Here is a 14,753-nt window from a genome sequence, read left to right as displayed (position 1 = left end):
CCAGAGGTATAAGTGATAGTGCCTCCTACAAGAAATAATACTCAGTTATTTCAGTTGGAATGTAAAATGAGATAGAAAGGTTCCCTCTTTCTGAGGTTAGATGCTGGGTGTTTTGACCTCGTTTTAGAACAGTATGTGTATGTGAGTGTAATATATATTACATACTCAGTCAACCATCTATATGCCACGGGCAATTAATAAATGAGACAATGTCCAATGTTGTTTTCCCTTAACAGCCAGATCTTACTGTTCAGATTCTGATTAAAAGCCTGACTTTGCAGTGCATAAGATTAAAAATGCTCCTTTAAAATAACGTATTTCTGAGGATGATCCTGTCCTGGCTACAAAATCGTCTTGAGACACTTGGAGGCAGGGTTGCTTGATCTTGACATTTTAGCCTTGTGCAGTCTGTAGTCCAATTACAGCTGTGTTCAGTGCCAGCCACGCTGTGCGGGCTTGCCCTGCCCAGGAACACACCTTTCCTGTGCCCTCTCTGCCAGACTGAGATGCAGGAAGGCAACCAGGCAGGTTTCCCAGAGTTTTCCTCAGCGCAATCTTTTCCTAACATGGGTTTGCAGATCAGCCCCTCGCAAGCAGCCTCCTCTGCCTTGCCATGGCCATGGAAGAGGAACCATTCTCTCTTCAGGGGTGTTGTTCTGTTTAGGGACAAGGCTGCTTCTTACCTGTGCCAGTTCACATACCGACTTTCTTTCCTTCCTCCTTCAGTGACGTGGGGCGACTCACAAAATCTTCAGAAAGATAGCATTATACACAGTTCATAGTACAAAGGGGCAGGGGGGAGAAAAAGGTCAGATGAATGAGAATGAAGGAGATTTCTCCTGTGTCCTTTGGAGGAGGAGCAGAAAGACTGGGAATGGTATCTATGCACAGTAGGTGTCTGCCTTGACTACCTGACAGTACATGGTCATTGCAAAGGTGAGTCCAAGAATCTAAGGGAAAAAAGAAAACAAACAATTTTTCACCAAATAACCCCTCTTTTTACTGGAGCAAAGAGAAGAGCAGGCTTGCGCTGGTTTTGTTCACACACAGGAAGAACACATCACACACTGCTTTTCCTGCTGGCTCATCTTGTTCTGGTCCTAGTTCCTGTCTGCCTTTTGTCCTTACCTGTATTGCCATTTCACAGCATGAGCAGTGACAGCAGGAGAGAGTTGAATTCTTCACAGAAAGCAACCACCAGGTACTGGGAAGAGTTACATTGAGAAGAAGCGCTTGGAAGTCTTCTGCTCAAAGGTATTTTATAGTAGCAACCCCGGCTGTGGGGTCACTGTAACTGTGGCTTTGAAAGACAATCAGGTTCATCCCTGGCCCAAAGGATGCTGTGCTGTGCTTCACTCTACTCTGCTTTTCCAAGCGTTTGTCTGCACAGGTCCCTGTACTTGGCATTGGTGAGGCCACACCTTGAGTACTGTGTGCAGTTCTGGGCTCCTCACCATTAGAAGGACATTGAGGTCCTTGAGCAAGTGCAGAGAAGGGCAACCAGGTTGGGGAAGGGGCTGGAGGGCAAATCCTATGAGGAACAGCTGAGGGAGCTGGGGATGTTTAGCCTGGAGAAGAGGAGGCTGAGGGGAGACCTTATCACCACCTACAACTACCTGAAGGGAGGTTGTAGAGAGGTGGGCGATGGTCTCTTCAGCCAGGTGACAGGAGATAGAACAAGGGGAAATGGCATGAAGCTGCACCAGGGCAGGTTTAGATTGGATATTAGAAAAAAAAATTTTTACTGAAAGAATTGTCAGGGCCTGGAACAGGCTGCCCAGGGAGGGGGTTGAGTCACCTTCCTTGGATGTGTTTAAAAAAAGGGTAGATGAGGTACTTAGGGATATGGTTTAGCATAGGATGGGAATGGTTGGACTCGATGATCTTCAAAGGTGTCTTCCAACCTTGTGATACTGTGAACTGTCGGGAATCACTGAGAGCTGTCCTTGCAGTAACCATTGCCATCAGTGCTGCACCAGCAGCCTGGGTGTCCTTCTGCTCAGCCTATCCCAGGGAAGCATCAGGGAGGGAGGTGGTGGTCATTCTCCAACTAATGACCTGCTGTGCTGCCTCTGGTAGCTTACTTCATCAGGAAAGTACTTACTCCCTGTTACAAGTGATTGTTACTCTTCCTTTGCAACACCACTCTAAAAATTGTCATTGAAATGAAGGTTTGCCAAGTAGAAATCTTTTGTATTAATTGTATTAAGGACTTAATTTGACCACTTCAAATTTACTCTACATAAATAGCAGTTCCTGTTAATGAGTATTTCGAAAGGTTATGTGAATAGCACACATACTGCTCTCTAAATAAATTCAAATAAATGGCTATAAAGCTGTTCTCATCTTCAGTGACTGTTCTCCCACAGTGAAGTGAGATTGTCAGGCTTTGTGTGCTGTTTTACAGTAAGCATCTGCCTTTGCTAGGAAGTAGAAGGCAGAGTTTGGGGTATTTCCAAAGGGGCACTTCCAGGTGCCTCATTCAGCCTCCTGGCTGAATTCCTTTCACAGTCCTGATCATGCATGACAAAGAGGCCTTCTGGCACCTGTGGTTGTGTCACTCTCTGATGAGTAGTCACAGGAAAACCAGAAGCTGGCACGTGCTCAGGGCCAGAACAACATTCTAACAGCAACAACAGAGGCAGCCCACTTCAGTGAGGTGACAGTGGATCAAAACTCTCATTGTCAGTTAGATCTGATCACATAGTGGAGCTGGAAGACAGACCAAAAAGCTTTTGTGTTCTGAGGTGGTGTGTCTATTTCACAACACTTAATAGGAATAGTATAATTTCTTAATTGTCTGAAGAGTTTATTCCCACACTAACTAGTAATTTCTTTGTCAGAAAGACAGTATTCTCTTAAATATCCTAAACATAAACAAGGTCTATGGGAAGGAATCCGACACGGGCTGCTGCGCTTTTACTGTATCTTCTAAAGACTCCTTAAATCCTGAGCAGATGCTTTAAAGCCATCATGAAAAATATGGGAATACATTAACAACAGTCTTACATTGTCTCTCTGCCACGTGATCTCGTTGTGCTTATCTTTTTTCATATACATAGCTGCTTAGTACACTGGAAGCCAAAGCCCCAAATGCCACTGGCTTTGGGCCTACGAGGACTCAGGCATTTGCATTCATCAGCTGCAGCCAGCACCTGAGGTAGGCCGTGCTGCCTGATGTGCTGAGTGGAGTAGGAGTGGAACGCTGAGCCCAGCGTCTCTCTCGCTGCTGCTGCCAGTGCTCGGCCATGCAGAATTAAAGCAAAGCCCCCTCGGGCTGATCTGGACTTGCATGATCCTACAGTATTTATTAATTAGTTTAGCAGTGCCCCAGTGAGCTGGAACTGAAGCTCTGCCTTCCCTGCACCCAGGGTGGGGCCTGGGCCACGCAAGGAGGGCTGGCAGGGTGGAAGCAGCCTGCACTGCAGCACAGCTTTCACCAGCGTATGCCCGGGCTGAGGTTGGTGCTGTTGTGCTTATGTTATGGCCACAGCCATGGCAAACTGAGTCAAGGACACAGGTACCTAAGAGACAAGGTACTGACTGAGCCTTCTCTCCTCAGAGTTACGGTGGGAGTAACTCCAGGTCAAAATCTGCCAGTCTGTGCCAGTGTTCCCTACCTGGCTGCCTTAGTTTTCCAATTAATAGAAAGGGAGCATGGCTTTATTTCCTGGTTGAGTAATGGTAACAACATCCCAACTTCTAACTTGCCCTAGGACTAAGAATGGGCGTTGAAGACTTAAGCTACCCTCAGGCTATCTTAAACTTACTTAGTCTAAGCAGATGGACCTCTCTGCATAATAGGCAATTCATCCTCCCTGACCACACTTCTGCCTTTGGAAGGAGGGAACCACCTCTCCACTAAGTCCACTGGGTGAAGGGCCTGCTCTTTGCAGTGCAGCACAGAAAACACATGTGGAGTTCCTCATTCTGCCCCTCATACATCATGCTTTAGCTCAGTTGAACTCTGAAAGGCCTTGCAGAGTTTTACATTATGCAAAATTCAGAATTATTAAAACAGGCTTGAGCAGAGTATATCTGGATCTGTGCTTACGTATTTAGTTACTGTCACTTAGGATTTGAAAAATTCATATTAAACTGTACCTGCACCATAGCCGTGCACAATCCAAAGATTCCCACTGCTAGTAAGTTTTCCTGGAGCCATATTTTCACTGTTTCATAGCAAGGCTGGGAAAAAAAAAAAAAGAAAAGCCCAGAATATTGTATTAGCCCTAAACACACAACTCCACACCTCTGTGAACATGTGCCAGAACGAGCCAGGTCAGACTAAACTGCGAGGGAGCCTGGGTGATCATTCCAGCACTGAGCAGCTACCATGTACTTCTGGCATGAAGCTTGAACGTGGGGCACTACCAAAGAAGTGCATCTCCAAAATGTAAACCAAGAATTGTGCCCACTGTCTTGTAAGTGCACGTGGCCAAGAATCACTCACCCCTAGTTAGGGGCTTTCACAGATGTGTAAAAACTATCAATGCCACCAGAAGGTACAGCGTTAACCCCCACTGGTGTTCTCAGTATCCCAAATAAAACAGAAGAAATGTTAAGTCTGTACATTCAAAATTTGACCTGGAACTACTTGAAAGGTAGGAGGAGTGTGCCAAGTGGGGTTCGGACTCACCCTCTGCCAATCCATGTGTATGAAATTTCATGAGAAAGAGGCAGAGGGAGCTTTACTCACTGACCTCACAACCAGTAAAACCAGCAAACCTTATTATTGTTCCAGCTCATCAGCTGGCATTACTGCACACCCCTCCTGGATAATTGTTCCACCCGCAATTAGCACTAAGAATTGCTGAGCTAATTTCAGACAAGAATTTAGGTTCTCTCTGCCTGCTCTGGAAAGATCTTGCTGAGGAAATTATCCCATGGAGTTTTGAATTTGATTACAGGCAAATGCAGAAATGCACTGCTGAAAAAAAAAATCAAAATGCTGCTGGCAGCTCAGTGGAGCAGTTCCCGTGCTCCTGCTGTGCAGTGGAAGCCTCTGAAGGGGGTTCCTGGCAGGAGCAGAGCACAGCAGGCTCCCACAGTCCTCCCTCCTGCCTCACCACTGCCTGGGCCAGGAGAAGCCTCAGCTGCGGCTCCAGGGCTTCTGCTACCTGTGTGGCCTTAGTCTCTGCCCAGTGCCAGTGGGTGGGACATTAAAAGGGACACTCCTGCCATTTCCTAGCTAGATCTAACTGGAGCGTGTTCCAGCTCAGTGTTGGAAGGTACTTGTCTGCAGTGGGAGCAGCAGCTCAGAGCCGCCTGAAAGGAAAGCTTCAGCTCGTCAAAGTAGTTAAACTGGCTGGTTCACCAGAGGTCAAAAGCCAGCGCTCACACAACCCTCCCCAGCAAAGACGGGTGAAAGGGTACAACATTCCTTAGTGTCTGTGGAGCCCTGCCCATGACCAGCTGCCTGCGCTGTACCTGGGTTGCAAGGCAGCTGCTGCTGCTGGAGAGCTACTCACCGCTTTCCACCAGGTCCCTGGGGAGTGGAGTCCACAGTTCTCACTGAACTCTAAGCAGCAGGAGTCTGGCACCCGGGTTGTATTGTACACTTCAAACCAGTCAGTGTAGTTGGAGACTCCACAGCATCTGAACTGGAAAAAGAAGCAGCGAGACAATAATGTAAGCGTGACCTGTCACTGACTTCTGCTCGTTCCAACTCCGTCTCCTGGAGTAGGACATTCACTGCATTTCAATTACACCAGCAGAGGCTTGAAATGTTAAAGAAATACCCTATTTCCTCAGCTGAACCCAAACAGACCCTTCCCTCACTCTTTCCTAATGTTTAGGTACAGTCTCCTATGTACCCGATGTCGATACAGGGTGGCCAAGGCACCGATGTGCCGTGGCAGGACCCTGCAGGAGCTGAGCCAGGACCAGCCCAGCCAAGTGCTGTGGTTCCCAGGTGATGTGACTGAGCAGGATTGTAACGACTGGCCGCAGCTTCTCATCAGGGAAAAAGGTAATACAGACACAGCACCCAGGAGAGGAAGATACTGGGATCTCTGGGACCTCCACTGCACACTATTGTTGAAATCATGATTGCAGTTAACGAGGCAACTTTCTCTCTAAGCTGTTAATTACTGATCACCTTTGAAAGTCTTTGTCAGTGAGTAAAAGATGCATTTCCTTTCTTTTCTCTTTGGTACAATTCCTTAATGGCATCATGCCATGCTGCTAAATTGTGGTGCTTTAACTGGCTTCGTTAAGCATCTGTGTACACCGACATGGTGAACAGGGCCTGCCTTAGTGCCAAATCAGAAGGTTGGTTCCACTTCTAGTGGGATGAAAGGTATAGGAAATATATGTAACAGTACAGGGAATGGCTCTGGGACCATCTCCCCACCCTGGGGACTGGTATATTCCTGAGACACAAAACAAGCTACAACTCATTACCATATAGATGTACACACCATCTGGCACGCCTGTGCTAACGCACAAGTACGAATTTGTCAGTATTTAGACACTTCACCACTAATGAGTAAAACAAGATGACATTGGGCTGCAGAGCTGCTCTCTGCTATTGGCAGTACTGCACACTTCTCCAAACCACCTACCTGGCCCCAAAATGACCTGCCAAGATCTTAGTTTTCAGATGTGCTCTTATCTAAGCCTGCACAGTATTTTTCACATCCCTGTAGGGACCATTCCTCTTCTTTCTGACTGACTTATGATCATGCAGATTCGGCATCACCAGGACCAGGGACCTAATTCAGATCCTGATGTTTACACTGGCCCAAGGGAGAGTTTTCCCTATATATGTGTGTGTGTGTGTGTGTGCACATATATATGCATATATAGTCACAGAGAGCTGAGTGTTCAGGGCTTGATGCATACACAGGATCTGCCATTCAACACCAATAGAGGGCAGAGGTGTCATACATTGCCTCGCACATCATCGGATGCTTCAAGCACTCACAGCAAGTAGTCTGTGATAGAGACGTTCCAGTGCTCACAGCACTGTTTTCTTCTGCCAAGCAGAAGTCAGAAATCTTTCCCGGATTAACAGCTGTTCCCCAAGGTTCTGCTCAGAATTCCGCTTAGGTCAATGGCAGGAATCAATCCTTAGCTCACAACTGTTTGATTTGTGAGTTTACAGGCTTCATTTTCTACAAACTGACTTGAAAAGGAGTTGATGAGTTTCTTTTTTTCCTCTATGTCCTTGCACACAAGACAGAAGCTCCATGCATAACAGGTCTCAAAACCAGATAGGAACAGCACGGACCACATGGCATGAATTTGAGGAGAGCAGGTTTATCTGGAAATCTAACAAGGTGGTCTTGCAGGCTGTCATCATTAGAGTCAGGAAGCAGTGCTTTGATAGACAGTGAGAAGTGACAGCTTGTAAACAGCAAGCCTTGGAAATGTGGCTCATCTGTGATGGAGAGAGTACCACAGTAAGGGCTGAGACATTTGAGTGATGTTCTGGCCAAACACGAGTGACACAAGTTTGCATAAATCAGGACTAGAGCCCTTCACAGCATCTCAGAGTGGTCGGGGTTGGAAGTGACCACTGGAGATTACCTAGTCCAGCACCCTGCTAAAGCTGGATCACCTACAGCAGGTTGCACAGGATCACATCCAGATGGGTCTTGACTATGTCCAGAGAAGGAGACTCCACCACCTCTGTGGGCAGCCTGTCCCAGTGCTCTGCCATCTTCAGAGTAAACAAGTTTTTTCCTCATATTGAGAAGGAACTTCTGTGCTCCAGTTTATGCCTGTTGCCCCCTGTCCTGTCACTGGGCACTACTGAGAAGAGTCTGGCCCCATGCTCTATACACCCACACTTCAGGTGTTTGTAAGCACTGATCTTCTCTCAGTCTTCTCCAAGCTAAACAGACCCAGGTCTCCCAGCCTTTCCTCATAAGAGAGATGCTCCAGTCCCCTCATCATCTTTGTAGCCCTCCAGATAAGAGGGATAAGCAGAGAGCTCAGCAAATTCTGAGACTTCATTATGGAAGCCCAAATAGAGAAGAGAGTGTGGGAGTGCCTGACTCATGAAGCAATTGCAGACCTGATTCTTGCTACGACATTCATTTTTTGGTCACATTTATGGTCCTGTCTAGTATCCTTCACTAGTGAAGTGATAAAATGAGACAAGGTTGCCTGTGTGATTAGTTCTATTCCCAATTTCAACAGGGAACTGAAGTATTTTAGAAACAAATACAAACCAATAGGCTTATTTTGGGGTGCGAACACACTTTAAAAGGGATAATCTGTAAAAAATGTCAGCTACTGTCTGGAACAGCAGTAACTTTAAGACACCTTTCCTTGGACATCTCGGGTCAGTTGGCTTCAGCTTGGCAGCTGCAGAGGAGAGCACACTTAGATGGAAGCGCGTGTGCCCCCACGAACAAATGCCGGTACTTACGGCCCAAGGTAACAGTCGTGTAGTAGTTCTGGGGATGCTCCTACAGCGTTTGTCAGAGCTGCTCAAACAAGCAAAAGCTTTTCGATGCCTCTGAATATCTTACATTTCCCCTTCTGAACATTTCCAGGAATCCTGACAACACACTGCTGTGTGCTTCACGTGTTTCATGGGAGAGATGCTGTCTCCTGAGATGTCAACACACATTTGCCCCCTCCTTTGTTAGAGAGACATAAATCACTCCCCTATGGATTACCTGTGGGGCTGTGAGGCAGCTTGTCAGCTCCCATGAGCTCAGGACACACAGGGGCTGCTCAACAGGATGACAGAGCCAAAGGTTGTGCTGCTGAGGAGTGGGTCTCCCAGCTGAGCTGTGCCAAACAGCACTGAGGTCCCTGTGCCATACTCGTGGAATGCAGCACTACTTCCAAATAGCTAAATTTTTGCACTAACAGTTGCTGCTGTAGCATGAGGTACCTGGGGTGGGTACTTAAACGCAAAGTTCCTCGCTGAGCAACAGGAATCCAAAGGAGTTGGATATGTGCAGGTATTTTACAGGCAATCCCAGTATTTAAGGCTAAATACGCCTTATTTTCTTTGCCAAATTCCTAAAAAATTGTCCGGGCTGGAGTTGAGTTCATGAAAATTGTGTGTTTTCAACCCTGGCCGCAGACAGGTTACAGCAATTCCCAGACTTCTGGTTTTGTGAATGTGGCAGGGAACTAGGGCAGGGCAGGGCAGGGCGCCACCTGCACACCTGTTCCCTCCGCTGTAAAAAGTGGTGAGTAAGGTAAGTTTTGTTCTAAAGACACCTTAATGGGAGGTTATGCACGGTCTGACCTAACAGAATCAATGACTGGGGTAGAGGGAGGGACATGGGTCAAATTCTGTTCTCAGTTGCAGTGGTCTGACAGACACGAAAGGCATCACGCAGCAGGGCGAGTGCGCCGGACCTGCTCGCTGTAGTGAAGCTCACGCGTCTGCTGCGCGCCGCTCGCATCACCGCGCGGTTGGTTAAAAGCAGAGGTGTTCAAATATTGACCACAGAGATGCTGAGGGTGAAACAACATTTAACCATTAATGCCTCTCTCTCATTTCCTAATGCTCCCCAACTGTAACCCTCAGTCATGGTTAAACTCACTTTGCCCACCTTTATAATCTCCAGTCATGACATGCAACAGCCACCTGCTCGTGTTTCTGATCCTTTTAAGGTTTGAAACACCCCGAGACAGGCTGTGGTTTGGTTAGCTGAAGGAATTAAGAAGAAATCAATAACGTGTTCTATTTTGAAACAGCTCGCTGGCCTAGAGGCTCACCATGACTGCAAAACGAGTCTAGTGCTTTTCCTCTACATGTGTTGCATGTATGCAGCTCAACCCAGCTCCTTTACTGGCAATCTCCACAGGGAAGTCATGGACCAAAACCTTGTCCTTTAAAGACAGACCTGACAGACCCTGTTTTTTTCTTGTTCCCCTTTACTTGAAAATCATATGCTTCTGTTAAAAGGTGGAAAACCATTTCTGAAAGCACAAAGGCTTCAGAGGAGAAAGCCCCTGAAAAAGGTGGTCAGGTCTTTCACACTTGAATAAGAAATACCATAATCCCTATTCCCATGTCACTGTGTGCACACTGGGTATCTGTATTCCCAGTCAAAACTCCCTTCTGATTTGTGATCAGCCAGTCCCACAGAAACAAAATGCCATCTAAATGTGGTTCTGTTTCTGGAAAATCTTTTTTCCCCCCTTTAAGCAGAAGTTGCCACACACTGTTGTATTCTGTGAACTGAGGGCAGGCATGGTCTCTAAGCTATTAGTAGGAGAAAGGAAGAACTATGTTAGAGCTTAGATCTCCCATGTCTGAGCCTCTGGCTTTGGCCATGGCACCATCCTTCTGCTCAAGCTCTGAAAAATGCTTTTGCAAAGAAAGGAGCGTGAATGCAGGGAGGGCAAGGGAGAAGGGCCCATTATGACTCCAGGTACTGTCATGTGTTTTTCAGATTTCATGCTTTCCTCTGAGGCTGCTTGGCATCCATGTACAGACACGGCCCACAGCTCAACCAGTGGCTGAATGCTGCTGGTCCCATTACAAAAGCCGGTGCTGAGGCATGCCCTGTCTGGCTCTAACATGGGGTTTTCTGCAGGCAGACTCTTAGGAGCTGGAATGCAAACAGCAAGCCTGGGCTGGGACTTTCCATTCAGAAAGTCGCCTGTATTGCCCTAATCATCCTATCATTGATTGCACTCTACTGATTGGGGATGTAAGGGATAACGATTATTACTGAACACAAAAAATAATACTTGGCATTTACATAGAGCTATTTAACTGCAAAGTGTTTTACATAATTAACCATGCTGGGATTGCCTTCTCTGCACCACTGCAATATTCTACTCCTAAATAGTTTTGAAAGATACACGTGAAAACCAATTATGCAGAGTGGTAAAAATAGATCTGTGGGAGCTCTTTGCTTTTCTCCTTAGTGCCCAGCACGGAGCACAGAGACTTTAACACTATGGTACTGTCAAGACCATGGTAATTCCATAGTTGTCATGTTAGAAAAGAGAGTGATGTAACATGATTGTACATGGCTTGTGAGACGGCACTTTGCTGTTATCTTTTGGGCTCCTAAGACCTAGCTAACATTAGTTTCATCTGAAACTTGTAAGATGCTCTTTAAACTGTAATAGGTTTCAAGGCCAAAAGAATGAAGACAATCGAGCTTGATCTGTAGCACTACATAGGCCAGAGACTATTGAGTCCTGCCTCAAACCCAGGCTTGTCACTGAAGACGACCATTTCTTTTCAACAAAAAAAAACCCTGTCTTCACTTTAGAGAAGAATAATCCACCATCCTGCTGTACAATCACATCCTGCCATCAGATACCTGTACCCTTCTTCCAAAATCCCTTTCTTTTTCCTTTCCTTTCAAGGACTGCAGTCACATCAGTACTTCATCTTTTCCTGGTTATATAAAGCCTTTAACATTTTTCACCATAATGTAAATTTCCAAAATTCTCATTATTCTTTTGCATCTTTTTTTAATCCAATCCAACCTGTGAACAACCTGAAAAAATGTTCCTTGGTGACTAGACAGCTGTATGTCCTTACAGCTGTTTTACAGAAAGGGGGGAGGAAGAATCAGGTTTATATCCCGTAAGTCCTCGAAATAATGCTGCTCCCCCACTTCTGCTATGTGCTTTTAACAGTTCTTGGGGTGTCACTGAATCCACATTATTAACATTTACTGCAAACATCTTAGCATTAGTATTTTTTCTACATTTTTATTAAGCAGAGTGAAGTTAATGCAAGAGAGTAAAACTTCTAATGCTGTTTGATATAAGCACTGATATTAAAGAATTCAGGTATATGTCACATGGCTCACTCTGAGCCAGCAGCACAAAACACATTTTCCTTGTCAGTAATTGTCAGTTTCTCAGATTTCATCACAGTCTTGGAAGAGAAAAACACTAACAAAATTGCAAGATGCTGATGCCTCTACAGGCAACTGAAAGAACTCTCCACACACGGTTGTTAGGATGCAGGACTGGAAAGCTTATTAGCTTGTTATCTGGACCCGAGCTGCTTGTCTTTCACACACTGTTGCTGTACTGTTGCTGTCAACCCACTGCACTCGACACAGACAGCTCGTGCAGCCCCAAAGATGCTCATGGGATTTGGCCAACCAGCTCTTTTGTTCTGTTAGTCACCCCCTTTTTAATTTCTCAGACATTTCCTTAGCTGCCGCTCCTGTGACCTCACGTTGTCAAACCAAAAGACACTCAGGATTTCAGCCCCAACAGAGGAAATCAAAGGTAAACGAGCAGGTTTGTTCTATGAGAATGGGGCACTTGCCCATCCATCATCTCAAATAGCTCGTATGACCTTGGAAGTATTGGGAGGGGTTGTCATCTGTGGTGGATTTGAGACATCTGAGGCAAGATGCCTGTCTGTACCACGCTGGCACCTCTGGAGAAGAATTTGATAAATCTATGCAAGACTTCTTGAATGAAGCCAAGGCAGTACCAGGGCTTCTTCCTAAAGTGGAAGAAAAGTTGAAGCACTTTTCCTCATACAAGAAGCAGAGAAAATCAAATCAGAAAGATCACCCCCCAAGAGATCTGATTGAACTGAATATGAAAGGAGAAGGGCAGAGCTAATAAACCTAAGCTGTCAGGGATGGTGTTTCTTCAGCAAGCCAGACAAGGACAAAAGGAGGAAGCCAGCTATAGTGTTCACCAGTTCTTATGAGACAAACATTGGCAGAGTGCTGTCAGAGAATCAGAAGGATGCTACAGTGGTGGCAACATAGCAAAAAGCATTCCCAGCCCATCTGTGAGGAAGGGTGATTAAATTCTGCTGGGAAGGATGTACTGTCTGTAGGAGGAGGTTGTAAACACTATGGCTGGTTTACATTTTGACTGTACTAGTGGAAACCAGCAACAGTAACAAAAGGAGACAGGACAGAAATGAAAAGGGGTTGACAAAAGTAGCACTTTGTTATTACACTATTGCTCTTCATTCCAGCATAAGGCATCCCTTTGACTTTAAAGAGGAGGTACTGCTTGTTTCCTGACCATCCCCTTCGTTCCCCGCACAGCACAGAACTATATGATATTTAGGCATCAACACAATATAAATGTTCAGAAGACAAAAGCTATCCTAGTCAAAGAAGAAACAAATAAAAGGTACTATTTGTTACAAAAAGCAGAGTTTAGTTGCTAATGTGCTGACTGGGGGGAAGAGGTTGGCTCAGTATCTTGAGGTTTAATTAGGTTTACGCCCAGAATATGCTGTTACAGAACCCAGAGGGTAAAGGGGAAGCAAAAAAAGCCCAGACTTACATCTGTTTGAATGATGCTCCACGCGTTAGTCAGACCAATGTTTCCATCTGTCCCATACAAATGAAGCCCTTTCTTCAGATCCCGCTGGGCATACTTGTCAATCTAAAACCAACAACAAAAGACACAAATCTCAAAATTTGCTGCGTACCAGATTTCAGAACCAACAGCCACAGAGCAGGGAGATGCTGGGCAACAGTCCTATGCTGAAACAAATAAAAAGTTAACCATCATTTTCTAAAGCTTTTCTCTAGTAGATTTGTTATATTACAGGTAGCATTTTGTAAAGAACAAGAGGAGTTCCTGTTCTGAGTTCCTGTTTGTGTTTTCCATCAGAGACACCCAGAACATGGTTTCTGTCTGCTCTCAACCACCAAAGCACCATAGAGAGACTAGATTCAGTTTAATCACTCTTCTCTTCCTCTGTTTTTTTGGTGGTGGTGGGTGGTTGTTTGATTTTTGGTGGGGTTTATTTTGCAAATGAGGACTATATATTAAAACAGTCATCCATCCACAGCACTTCCTTTCAGACTAATACCTTTAATTGTGACCAGGTACCCCTCAGCATCTCCACACGGGAGATCAACAGCAGCATTACATAGTACTGATACTCTGAGTTGTGTTCATAGTATCAGCCAGGGCACCCCCCTTCTTACAGCAGGATTGACATAGTTACATTGAAGCAATGGAGAGTAACCTATCCAAAATTCAGGACAGACAGGATTTAGGAATTTAGTTACTGAATGGAGCTGCTCTTAAATAAATGGATTTTTTGTTGATTTAATGAAAGAATGAAGTTCTGTGTTAGAGGCTTTTGCAATTGAAGATCATGCTTTCTTGTTGAGAGGCTCCACTGGTAAAGCAGGTTATTCTTGGATCACCACCAGATAGTATGCAAAATGGTTGAAAGTGCTTCTCTCCCAGTCTAACCACATATACACATTTCTACAGAATCAAGCAAACACAAAAAGGACGTAAATTATAAATGGATGTTCACAGTTTAAACTGATTTTAGTGTTGCAAATTAAGAGCATCAAGTAGTACATTCACCCCTTCCCTGGATGCCTGTCAGAGTTAGTGGTCTGTCTGACATCAGAGCAAGAAAGGTGGGCAGTCTCATCCCATTTTCTTCTCCATTAATCTGCTGTAAACCTGACTGCAAAATACAGTGCCACTCAGACTCTGCTGCTCCAACAGTCAAAACCAAAACTAAATTCACAACTTTCTTCATGGGGACAGTCTAAGTTAAGTTAATACATATTGGACAACAGACAGACATGGAGCATACTCTTGTGATTGCCCCTCTGACTCTGGCCATTCCACCTGAGAATGGTCTAAAACAAAGTAACCAATGCTAATTTTGAGTTAACAGAGGTAAAAAAGGTATTCTTCTATCAGCTGTTGGATTTTCCTTCTGCTTTGTTCAGTCAAAATTGGTTTTATTTCCTACTGGGAAAAAAAATGGACACAAAGCAACTTCCAAAGTCTAAAAGAACTTTCAACCCAGTACATCATAATTATTATGGACTAAATGTGTAAGT

General features: G+C 45.2%; 1 protein-coding gene across 1 annotated transcript in view; it reads right to left on the bottom strand.

Annotated features, from left to right (window-relative positions):
- Positions 1 to 881: 881 nt before the first annotated feature.
- The window catches only part of TSPAN4 (tetraspanin 4), a gene marked incomplete at both ends in the record, with an annotated part of 195,318 nt that continues 181,446 nt past the window's right edge, over positions 882 to 14,753 (bottom strand). The window contains 4 exons of the mRNA XM_084262685.1: positions 882 to 950; positions 4,105 to 4,188; positions 5,472 to 5,603; positions 13,216 to 13,317. Of these exons, the coding sequence (XP_084118811.1) occupies positions 882 to 950; positions 4,105 to 4,188; positions 5,472 to 5,603; positions 13,216 to 13,317 (387 nt within the window). The remainder of the gene's footprint in view (positions 951 to 4,104; positions 4,189 to 5,471; positions 5,604 to 13,215; positions 13,318 to 14,753) is intronic.

This window comes from Gallinula chloropus (genome assembly GCF_964237585.1).
Source record: "Gallinula chloropus genome assembly, chromosome: 4".
NCBI classification, from domain to species: domain Eukaryota; kingdom Metazoa; phylum Chordata; class Aves; order Gruiformes; family Rallidae; genus Gallinula; species Gallinula chloropus.
This window is presented reverse-complemented; position numbering and strand designations above follow the sequence as displayed.